This window comes from Leptodactylus fuscus, chromosome 9 (genome assembly GCF_031893055.1).
Source record: "Leptodactylus fuscus isolate aLepFus1 chromosome 9, aLepFus1.hap2, whole genome shotgun sequence".
NCBI lineage: Eukaryota > Metazoa > Chordata > Amphibia > Anura > Leptodactylidae > Leptodactylus > Leptodactylus fuscus.
In genome coordinates, this window is record NC_134273.1 from 11,311,742 (window position 1) to 11,324,945 (window position 13,204).

Sequence of the window (13,204 nt, forward strand, 5' to 3'; positions counted from 1 at the left end):
AGTAATTATATTCTTGTACATAGGAGCAGTATTATAGTAGTTATATTCTTGTACATAGGAGGTAGTATTATAGTAGGTATATTCTTGTACATAGGAGTAGTATTATAGTAGTTATATTCTTGTACATAGGAGTAGTATTATAGTAGTTATATTCTTGTACATAGGAGGCAGTATTATAGTAGTTATATTCTTGTACATAGGAGATAGTATTATAGTAGTTATATTCTTGTACATAGGAGTAGTATTATAGTAGTTATATTCTTGTACATAGGAGTAGTATTATAGTAGTTATATTCTTGTACATAGGAGTAGTATTATAGTAATTATATTCTTGTACATAGGAGCAGTATTATAGTAGTTATATTCTTGTACATAGGAGGTAGTATTATAGTAGTTATATTCTTGTACATAGGAGGTAGTATTATAGTAGGTATATTCTTGTATATAGGAGTAGTATTATAGTAGTTATATTCTTGTATATAGGAGTAGTATTATAGTAGTTATATTCTTGTACATAGGAGTAGTATTATAGTAGTTATATTCTTGTATATAGGAGTAGTATTATAGTAGTTATATTCTTGTACATAGGAGTAGTATTATAGTAGTTATATTCTTGTACATAGGAGTAGTATTATAGTAGTTATATTCTTGTACATAGGAGTAGTATTATAGTAATTATATTCTTGTACATAGGAGCAGTATTATAGTAGTTATATTCTTGTACATAGGAGGTAGTATTATAGTAGTTATATTCTTGTACATAGGAGGTAGTATTATAGTAGGTATATTCTTGTACATAGGAGCAGTATTATAGTAGTTATATTCTTGTACATAGGAGGTAGTATTATAGTAGTTATATTCTTGTACATAGGAGGTAGTATTATAGTAGGTATATTCTTGTACATAGGAGTAGTATTATAGTAGTTATATTCTTGTACATAGGAGGTAGTATTATAGTAGTTATATTCTTGTACATAGGAGTAGTATTATAGTAGTTATATTCTTGTACATAGGAGCAGTATTATAGTAGTTATATTCTTGTACATAGGAGCAGTATTATAGTAGTTATATTCTTGTACATAGGAGCAGTATTATAGTAGTTATATTCTTGTACATAGGAGCAGTATTATAGTAGTTATATTCTTGTACATAGGAGGCAGTATTATAGTAGTTATATTCTTGTACATAGGAGGTAGTATTATAGTAGGTATATTCTTGTACATAGGAGTAGTATTATAGTAGTTATATTCTTGTACATAGGAGCAGTATTATAGTAGTTATATTCTTGTACATAGGAGCAGTATTATAGTAGTTATATTCTTGTACATAGGAGTAGTATTATAGTAGTTATATTCTTGTACATAGGAGTAGTATTATAGTAGTTATATTCTTGTACATAGGAGCAGTATTATAGTAGTTATATTCTTGTACATAGGAGCAGTATTATAGTAGTTATATTCTTGTACATAGGAGCAGTATTATAGTAGTTATATTCTTGTACATAGGAGGCAGTATTATAGTAGTTATATTCTTGTACATAGGAGGTATTATTATAGTAGGTATATTCTTGTACATAGGAGTAGTATTATAGTAGTTATATTCTTGTACATAGGAGCAGTATTATAGTAGTTATATTCTTGTACATAGGAGCAGTATTATAGTAGTTATATTCTTGTACATAGGAGGCAGTATTATAGTAGTTATATTCTTGTACATAGGAGTAGTATTATAGTAGTTATATTCTTGTACATAGGAGCAGTATTATAGTAGTTATATTCTTGTACATAGGAGCAGTATTATAGTAGTTATATTCTTGTACATAGGAGCAGTATTATAGTAGTTATATTCTTGTACATAGGAGCAGTATTATAGTAGTTATATTCTTGTACATAGGAGGCAGTATTATAGTAGTTATATTCTTGTACATAGGAGGTAGTATTATAGTAGGTATATTCTTGTACATAGGAGTAGTATTATAGTAGTTATATTCTTGTACATAGGAGCAGTATTATAGTAGTTATATTCTTGTACATAGGAGCAGTATTATAGTAGTTATATTCTTGTACATAGGAGGCAGTATTATAGTAGTTATATTCTTGTACATAGGAGTAGTATTATAGTAGTTATATTCTTGTACATAGGAGCAGTATTATAGTAGTTATATTCTTGTACATAGGAGCAGTATTATAGTAGTTATATTCTTGTACATAGGAGCAGTATTATAGTAGTTATATTCTTGTACATAGGAGTAGTATTATAGTAGTTATATTCTTGTACATAGGAGGTAGTATTATGGTAGTTATATTCTTGTACATAGGGGGAAGTATTATAGTAGTTATATTCTTGTACATAGGAGTAGTATTATAGTAGTTATATTCTTGTACATAGGAGCAGTATTATAGTAGTTATATTCTTGTACATAGGAGCAGTATTATAGTAGTTATATTCTTGTACATAGGAGCAGTATTATAGTAGTTATATTCTTGTACATAGGAGCAGTATTATAGTAGTTATATTCTTGTACATAGGAGCAGTATTATAGTAGTTATATTCTTGTACATAGGAGGCAGTATTATAGTAGTTATATTCTTGTACATAGGAGGTAGTATTATAGTAGGTATATTCTTGTACATAGGAGTAGTATTATAGTAGTTATATTCTTGTACATAGGAGCAGTATTATAGTAGTTATATTCTTGTACATAGGAGCAGTATTATAGTAGTTATATTCTTGTACATAGGAGGCAGTATTATAGTAGTTATATTCTTGTACATAGGAGTAGTATTATAGTAGTTATATTCTTGTACATAGGAGCAGTATTATAGTAGTTATATTCTTGTACATAGGAGCAGTATTATAGTAGTTATATTCTTGTACATAGGAGTAGTATTATAGTAGTTATATTCTTGTACATAGGAGTAGTATTATAGTAGTTATATTCTTGTACATAGGAGGTAGTATTATGGTAGTTATATTCTTGTACATAGGGGGAAGTATTATAGTAGTTATATTCTTGTACATAGGAGTAGTATTATAGTAGTTATATTCTTGTACATAGGAGCAGTATTATAGTAGTTATATTCTTGTACATAGGAGGTAGTATTATAGTAGGTATATTCTTGTACATAGGAGGTAGTATTATAGTAGTTATATTCTTGTACATAGGAGGTAGTATTATAGTAGTTATATTCTTGTACATAGGAGCAGTATTATAGTAGTTATATTCTTGTACATAGGAGCAGTATTATAGTAGTTATATTCTTGTACATAGGAGTAGTATTATAGTAGTTATATTCTTGTACATAGGAGGTAGTATTATAGTAGTTATATTCTTGTACATAGGAGGTAGTATTATAGTAGTTATATTCTTGTACATAGGAGCAGTATTATAGTAGTTATATTCTTGTACATAGGAGCAGTATTATAGTAGTTATATTCTTGTACATAGGAGGTAGTATTATAGTAGTTATATTCTTGTACATAGGAGTAGTACTATAGTAGATATATTCTTGTACATAGGAGCAGTATTATAGTAGTTATATTCTTGTACATAGGAGCAGTATTATAGTAGTTATATTCTTGTACATAGGAGGTAGTAGTATAGTAGTTATATTCTTGTACATAGGAGCAGTATTATAGTAGTTATATTCTTGTACATAGGAGGTAGTATTATAGTAGTTATATTCTTGTACATAGGAGGTAGTATTATAGTAGTTATATTCTTGTACATAGGAGCAGTATTATAGTATTCATATTCTTGTACATAGGAGGTAGTATTATAGTAGTTATAGTCTTGTACATCGGGGACAGTATGAATCTCTTTGTATATATATGTTTGGGGCTCATGGATGAATAAACAATTAATCTAATACAATTGCTGAATAATTAAATGTAATAGCAGTGAGCAATAGGAATAATTACTGCCAACATTCTTTGGTTTCCTTCTCTCTTCTCCCCTGCTGAGGACATGGCTACAGAACATAAAGTACAGTGACTATATAATAAAGAAAAATACAAGTGAACATTGCCTAAAATTACCATGTGGAAAGGATAACCTGTTGCATGGTAGTCAGAATCTAAACTTTTTATGGTGCCACCTCCACATGGATGATCATATAGGCATGGACCTACAGCCAGTTCATAGAGAGACACCATAGTATCAACAATGTAAGGAAACAGATTCATCGACACAGACTGTAATATGAAAAGGTAATGAAAATAAAATATTAGGTCTGTATAGTCGTAGTGGTGGAGTGGGGGCCAAGTTTTATGATGGAGTCTGAATCGAAGTTAAAAATAAAATTCAGAATTATCTGTAATTATATCATACAAATTTTAATATTGTATAATTTGTTACATAGTTACTGTCATAGAAATTCAATCACTGAATTGGAGGAGCTTTACTGCTCCTATGTGACCCTGACTGTCAGGATGTAGAAAAATGGAGAATTCGGAGTCGATGATGAGGAAAATATTTGTAATGGCGGAATATGTTGGCGCTATATAAATAAATATGTATTATTATTATTATTATTATTATCATGAAATATATTATAAAAAAGCAGGATTTTATATTTTCCGATGATATATCCGATGTTGGTAACAGTTGGCGGGTCACCATCGCGCACTATATTATGGCCTAGTCGCATTTCTACCTCCCGCCAGTGCCAGATTGTAAATGTTTATGAAAATAGGAACCCGAAAAAATAGATCAAAGCCGTCGCCTACCTATAATTATAGGCTTTCTGTTCATTGTTGGATAAAATTGCCGTGTCCATTGAATATTTATATTGTCCGCAGCTTCCTCTGCTCGGAGTTTAATGACCCTATTGGAAGGCGCTCAAGAGACGTTCGTGAAAAGAAGGTATAATTAAAACCCTGACGACACCGGCATCGCCTTTCTGCTTAATGGGTTGATCAAGTGTCCCTGGGCGATTGTTCCTTGTCAGCTGAGCGCGGCTTTCCAGGTAGTTGTGTTCCTGCCATATTACATTCGGTATAGAGAGGAACCCTTATGTACTATTATAGGAACAAGGAGCAGATGAGCAGCTGTGGCCCTACATATTAGATGGAAATCGCTGTCTATGGGTGATGCGTATGCTTTCTCTCTATTCTCTTCCTTGTCATCTCACTATACATTAGAATAGGGCTATGGCCGCTGACTACAGATTATAGGGCACCGGACACAGTCTTACAAAGGATGTATCATCAGGTTGGACAAGTCTAAGGACCTGATCCTCTGATCAGTGCTTTCACCCTGAGCATTTTGGTGCTTTCTTTATCCAAATCCGTTCAGCTATTCCAAAGATATAAGCCCTTTTAGGATCTATTAGCCAAGTGGGAGGTGACAATGCATGACAGCACACTGAGATCCCGTCCCCAGAGGAACCACAATGTTAAAAGGGCTTATATCTTTGGAATGGCTGAACGGATTTGGATAAACAAAACATCAAAATGCTCAGGGTGACAGCGTCGATCAGATGAGGGATGTCACTGGGAATTACAGACTTGGTGCCAGTTCCTCTTTAAAGCCACCCTGGACTCAGCAGTAGTTTAGTTTGCTGTTCTGTCTCTTCATGCTTTATACAGTAACTTGGTCTGCTCAGGCTGGCTGCTGTGTATTATCCTGTATCTGTATTACTATGCTGCTGTAACATGCTGAAATTTCCCCACTGTGGAACTATTAAAGGATTATCTTATCTTATCTTATAAGCACAAGCCCACCAGGAAGCTGCTACTACCAGGACAAGGACCCTCAGTAAATCATGGACACAAAGGACCTGATTGGTAAAATCATAGTCTTATATTGACCCCTGCTATTATTTAGTAGGGAGGACCTTTCAGCTTTACGGCCTGGTGTAGTCCTGAGGACCTGACTCCATATTTAGAAGAATTTTTGAGAATTTTTTGCCATGTTGCATGTGTGTTTTGAAGAAAAAAATAGTACTATACCCTGCATTATCCCCATAACTGACCTACTTTTGCCACTTTTGCAGCTCATTTACATTACATGTTACAATAGAAGATAACACCTCTATAGATAATACCACTGACCCATCATTACATCACTACTGACAGTAGATGATGTCACCGCTTGTCTAGAAAACTGTCCCATAGATCTCAATGAGTCGGCTCCAGACTATTGCTGCCTATGACCGTGCTGGAAAGCAGATCACTAAATGCTGTTAACAAAGCAGAGGAGGAGCTCAGGCAAGATGGCCACCCCCATAATCATGGACAGAAAATAGAATAAAAAATCTACAATCAGAAAACAAAAACAGGTTAGAAAATGTGATAGACTTCACTATCTGGTTTTAATAAATTAATAAAAAAAATTGGTGCTACGTTCCTTTTAAGCACCGCCCCATGGTATAGGCAGGTAGCCTACCCGTACGCCGCCATGTCCACACATGGGCATCTTCATGGACAGCTGGAAAGTAAACTAAAAGTATGACGATAAGAAGAAAATCTAACAATAAAACAAAGTAGCAGCAATAATCTGAGGTCGTGACCCCCTCCCACTGACTGTGTTCTGCGGAGTTCTGCCTTATGTAACCTGTCTACATGCCAATGCCCGGAGCTGCCCCTGGCACTTCTCATTATACGGCAGTCACTAGCGCCAATGTAAGGACATCGCTGTGCAGGCAGCGGAAAACTGATGACTCAGAACAAGCAGAGAGATCGAGGCTGTGCTCAGAAATATGGAAAAACACCAGGACTGGGATGGATATAGACAATCTAGAAAAGAAGAGATCAGGAAGCTGCAAGATCTGGACGAAATCTCGACTAATACCCCCAAGATGTGGTTTCTTGAGCTGTCGCGCACCATAACCATCCACCGGTCCCAGGTGGACTTCAGATCAGGTCCATTCCTAAGCTGCAGTACCAGGAACAGCCACAGAACAGACGTGGCGCTGTTTTTGGACATCCAATACAACCACATTAAAGATGTTATTTGGTTTAGAAAACCCCTATTAGGGAATTAGGGAGTTCATAGAAGAGATATTACCATTTTGATGATTTATTTACTGAAACCAGTGAAATTTATCACTTTTTTCTAATCTGTTTTTTATTCCATATTTATTTTCAGTTCTATTCTGAGATCTTCCTTGTGTACAACTTTGTAACCGATCCTCGTAAACATCGCCACTTAATCTCTGGCCAAGACAATAAAGCTAAGGAGATAAGCGGCGTTGGAGCAGCCATGATGCCGCTTATCACCTAAGGTAACAGTAGAATCACACACGCACATTGCACGGACCATAAATCTTGAAGGAGACCTATGTAATATGTATGGCCACCTTTACGGTCTGTGCATTGGTCACGGTTACGCAGGTAATGGATCCTTGGAATATCAGTGCTGCGAAACAAAGAGAGGACAAGAAACGTCGCCTGACACGTGTAACTAAAACATACCGCACCTCTATGACCATGAGCAATAACCAAGCAGGAAGAAGACAATCTCCATAGCAGCTATCTGCAGCCTCCATGTTCAATCAATATTCTGCGCTGACTTATTCCTATCAATCTGTCAGGGCGACGTTTTATGAGACAAAGCTCCAAACCCTCTGCACAGACAAAGATGGAAACAGCTCGGTGCCCAGCAGGTGGATGATGGCGGCCATGAGAAGGTGACGGTCATAATAACAGTGTGAGAAGTACCATGTGATAGAGAGGGAGAGGGAGGCTTCCTCTGCACAGGTCTGGTGTCTATAAGCCACAAGTGAGCATCAGGAGAGCCCTAGAAGGGGTTCCTAAGTGTGGAGACGTGTGCAACAACAGTGTGGTGCCCAGCAAGTGGATGATAGCGGACGTGAGAAGGAGACGGTCATAGTAGCAGTGTGACAAGTACCATGTGACAGAGAGGGAGACTTCCTCTGCACAGGTCTGGTGTCTATAAGCCACAAGCGAGCATCAGGAGAGCCCTAGAAGTGTGGCCTAAGTGTGGAGATGTGTGCAACAACAGCGTGGTGCCCAGTAGGTGGATGATGGCGGCCATGAGAAGGTGACGGTCATAGTAGCAGTGTGACAAGTACCATGTGAGGGAGCGGAGGCTTCCTCTGCACAGGTCTGGTGTCTATAAGCCACAAGCGAGCATCAGGAGAGCCCTAGAAGGGAGGCCTAAGTGTGGATACGTGTGCAACAACAGTGTGGTGCCCAGTAGGTGGATGATGGCGGCCATGAGAAGGAGACAGTCACAGTATCAGTGTGACAAGTACCATGTGAGGGAGCGGAGGCTTCCTCTGCACAGGTCTGGTGTCTATAAGCCACAAGCGAGCATCAGGAGAGCCCTAGAAGGGAGGCCTAAGTGTGGAGACGTGTGTAACAACAGTGTGGTGCCCAGTAGGTGGATGATGGCGGCCATGAGAAGGTGACGGTCATAGTAGCAGTGTGACAAGTACCATGTGACGGAGAGGGAGACTTCCTTTCTACAGGTCTGGTGTCTATAAGCCACAAGCGAGCATAAGGAGAGCCCTAGAAGTGTGGCCTAAGTGTGGAGACGTGTGTAACAACAGTGTGGTGCCCAGCAGGTGGATGATGGCGGACGTGAGAAGGAGACGGTCACAGTAACAGTGTGACAAGTACCATGTGAGGGAGACTTCCCTTGCACAGGTCTGGTGCAATAAATCACAAGTGAGCATCAGGAGAGCCCTAGAAGGGAGGCCTAAGGTGGAGACGTGTGCAACAACAGCTCGGTGCCCAGCAGGTGGATGATGGCGGACGTGAGAAGGAGACGGTCATAGTAACAGTGTGACAAGTACCATGTGAGGGAGACTTCCCTTGCACAGGTCTGGTGCAATAAACCACAAGCGTTCGAGAGACATTAACATGAACTTGTTGTCTATATACCCTGTACTATATGGCGCTTATACTTATGGATATTTGGATACTCACATACTAGCACACTGTATTTGCACACTGAAGGTCAGTTCACTATAATGAAGACTCTCTGTACAAAGACAGAATGAACCTTCATTATAGGGGTGAGGGCAGGTACGTGTTTCTACGTGTCCACTTCATATTGATGATCCTACTATAAAGCCGACTATAACAACGATCTCCAGGGACACCGACCTGCCCTCGTAATCCTGAGACATGATGGCCACTTGACAACAGTTTATCTGGAGAGATGGATTAGTGTCAGTAAGTCGCCCGCGGGCTCAGGGTATTATCGTGGTTGTATCAGGGCATTAGCGGGTGTAGAACGCACCGGAAAACCGAAACTATCAAATGGGGTAATTCACACAATGAAGAGGAAGTGCCCCATGTTCTGCAGCACAGTATAACGTATGTCCCCTATAGAGCCCCGTGCACACTACAACACCCTCCTTGTAACTCCTACACATTGTAATGCTTCAGAACAGCCCCCACACAGTATAATGCCCCCAGCCCCATATACTATATTGTCCCCAGACCCCACACAGTATAATGCCCCCAGCTCCATATACTATATTGTACCCAGACCCCACACAGTATAAAGCCCCCAGCCCCATATACTATATTGTCCACAGACCTCACACAGTATAATGCCCCCAGCCTCATATACTATATTGTCCCCAGACCCCACACAGTATAATGCCCCCAGACCCATATACTATATTGTCCCCAGACCCCACACAGTATAATGCCCCCAGCCTCATATACTATATTGTCCCCAGACCCCACACAGTATAATGCCCCAGACCCATATACTATATTGTCCCCAGACCCCACACAGTATAATGCCCCCAGCCCCATATACTATATTGTCCCAAGACCCCACACAGTATAATGCCCCCAGCTCCATATACTATATTATCCCCAGACCCCACACAGTATAATGCCCCCAGCCCCATATACTATATAGTCCTCAGACCCCACACAGTATAATGCCCCCAGCCCCATATACTATATTGTCCCAAGACCCCACACAGTATAATGCCCCCAGCTCCATATACTATATTGTACCCAGACCCCACACAGTATAATGCCCCCAGCCCCATATACTATATAGTCCTCAGACCCCACACAGTATAGTGCCCCCAGCTCCATATACTATATTATCCCCAGACCCCACACAGTATAATGCCCCCAGCCCCATATACTATATAGTCCTCAGACCCCACACAGTATAATGTCCCCAGCCCCATATACTATATTATCCCCAGACCCCACACAGTATAATGCCCCCAGCCCCATATACTATATAGTCCTCAGACCCCACTCACTATAATGCCCCCAGCCCCATATACTATATTATCCCCAGACCCCACACAGTATAATGCCCCCAGCCCCATATACTATATAGTCCTCAGACCCCACTCACTATAATGCCCCCATACAGTCTATCACCCTTACTCAGTAAGGGGTCCAGGGACTGAGTAGTGAGCCCCCCTCGGCTGTAGTATGACCCTGACATGTGCTATATCTGATAAATTTCCATTCATTTATTTATTAGCGTCCCACAAGACGGTGTTATATGACAATCAATATTCTCAAGATACTTGAGACATCGAGTGACCGCTGCGAGTAGATCTGTTCAGCTGAAATCCGTATCCGAGACTAGAGCAGTCCTCTGTAATGTAAGAGACACCGAGGACGTCCTATGTGCTCAACTAGTGTTAGGTAAAGTTAGGCCCCGGTACAAGCCTGAATATAACCGTACAACTCTTCCCAAAATAAGGGACGACCTCCCGGATTCTTGGAAGACCTGATAAATCTCTCGGACCCTGCGGAATATTCTTATAGCCACCAGAGATTTGGTTATTCTGTATGTGGTCTGGGCATGTTATGTCATAAGAAGGGGCCATGGTGCATCAAAAGGGAGGTGGTCTTACCAAAATGGGTCGTGGTCATCCCCAAAAACTATCACCAATGTTGGAAAGTTTGATATAACACTCCCGAAGTCTGCGACCTCCACCAACGTCTCAAGCAACATTGATGATTCAAGTCAACGGCTCTTCCAATATTGTGTATCTTCATTTTGTAAATCCTGGCCAGGGATTATTCCCAAATAAATAGGGAACAACCACTTTTGGGTGAGGGTCGTCAAAGCTCTGTCCCTTTTTGGGGCAGAACAAGCCAAATTTTCTAAGACTGTTACTGAAAATTTGGAATAATCTTTGCAAATTCGGAGTATGGAATTGGAGGGGTCTGAGTAAGGGCTTGTACACTATATATGGCTGCCCAAAAACTCTGTTCTGTACAGAGCTGTAATGGGGCAACAAGATGGTGCCCCTTCTCATTTTGCTTTGATGGTACGGAGCTACTTTGGCACCCTCCCATAAAGCCGGGTCTGGCAACCTGGCCACATTGCATGGCCACCATGGGATTTGTTAAAAAATGCAGACCACTGTCTAACTTTGCCAAATTTTTGACAGTCTAAGTCCCATGAACACCACCATGGTGGATCAAAGTACAGGCACATGGCTTTCTATGGTCCCAGACACGTGACTGCATTTTATGCGGCCGTGTGTCCGTGCCGTATTCAAGGACCACAAATTGGCAGCAGAGACAGGAGTAGGGGATCCTACAAGTCTTACAAGTTTTTTGCGGATTTGCGGAATGTTGAGGAAATGAATCTAGGCTTGCTATATAATATATATAATATAATGGCCCCCAGCAGCCCATCATACACTTAGTGGCCCTATATAATATAATATCCCCCATTAGCCTACACACATTAACCTGTTCCCCCCAGTGGCCACATATAATATAACCTGCCCCCCAGTAGCCCATAACACATTAACCTGCCCCCCCCCACACACACACACACACACACACTCAGTGGCCCCATATAATATAATATAATTGTATCTAACTCTATCTGTGTCCTGAGAATGTTGAAATCCCACCAATCCCAGCAACTGGAACAGCACCCAAAATACAGGAGTCTCGCACTGTCCTGAGGGGCCCCCGTTGCCATAGGGTCTAGCGCATATGGTTAAAGCAGCACTACTAAGCGTCTGTACATGATAACGTGATCCCATTCATAGACGCCATATTGCCAGTATTATATTTGGGAATTGGTATTTAAGCAATTTCCTGATACATTCTGCATTGTAGGCACAAAGTGAATGTAAAGTCTAATCCGATTCTATTCACTATTATCACCTACTTTATGTATATTCTATGTTTATTCTGTATATTCTATTCTATATTCTATATATATATCCTATGCATATTATATGTATATCATATGTATATTCTGTGTATATCTTATGTATAATCTATGTATATTCTATGTTTATTCTGTATATTCTATTCTATATTCTATATATATATCCTATGCATATTATATGTATATCATATGTATATCATATGTATATTCTGTGTATATCGTATGTATAATCTATGTATATTCTATGTATATCCTATGTATATTCTATGACTATTCTATATATATATTCTATCTATATCGTCTGTATATTATATGTTTATTCTATGTATAGTCTATGTATATCCTATGTATATTATAAGTATATCATATGTATATTCTATGATTATTTTATGCATGGTTTAGGTATAGTCTATGTATATTGTATGTACATTCTATGAATATTCTGTGTATAGTCTATGTATATTCTGTTTATTCTATGAATATTCTAAGTATATTCTATACATATATTCTATGTATATCGCATATATATTCTATGTATATTCTGTTTATTCAATATATATTCTATGTATATTCTATGTATATCATATGTATATTATATGTATATGCACATTTTCTTCCCATATTTTCAGTTTTAGGGGGAAGGTGCACCCCTTACAACGAACAACTCCAAAAAGTTAGCATCCTATCCAAAGACTGCGGCGACAACAAGTTTGCAAGACCCCATGTGAATAGTGACCAAAGCTGCCGACTAGCCATCATTTAGAGGGACATTATGGGCCCCTATGTCCTGTATAAGCACCCAGCGCTGTCACTTTACCCGCCGTCCCTGAGGTCTATTGTCCAGCACAGACTTTCACTCTCTACTTTTCTATACCGTTCTGCAAAGCCCCTTAAATAGTTAAATAATGGCTTCCCCTCCTATTTCCCACATCGATGTGACATGATGGGCATTGTAGTTCTTCTAGGACGTGCACGCTAAGTGACCTTGAAATAAATGGTTAACAGACATGCAAGTGATAAAGTAAGGCTGTCCTGGAGGATGAGCCCCATCGTCCGCAGCAGTAACTTACTTACCCTATATAGGGGTGGCTCATGTTTGCAGGT

At 38.9% G+C, this 13,204-nt stretch overlaps 1 protein-coding gene across 1 annotated transcript in view; it reads right to left on the minus strand.

Annotated features, from left to right (window-relative positions):
- Positions 1 to 13,204, minus strand: part of ERICH3 (glutamate rich 3) — a 51,270-nt gene extending 38,066 nt beyond the window's left edge. The window contains exon 1 of the mRNA XM_075287169.1: positions 13,175 to 13,204. Within this exon, the coding sequence (XP_075143270.1) occupies positions 13,175 to 13,194 (20 nt within the window). The 5' untranslated portion in view covers positions 13,195 to 13,204. The remainder of the gene's footprint in view (positions 1 to 13,174) is intronic.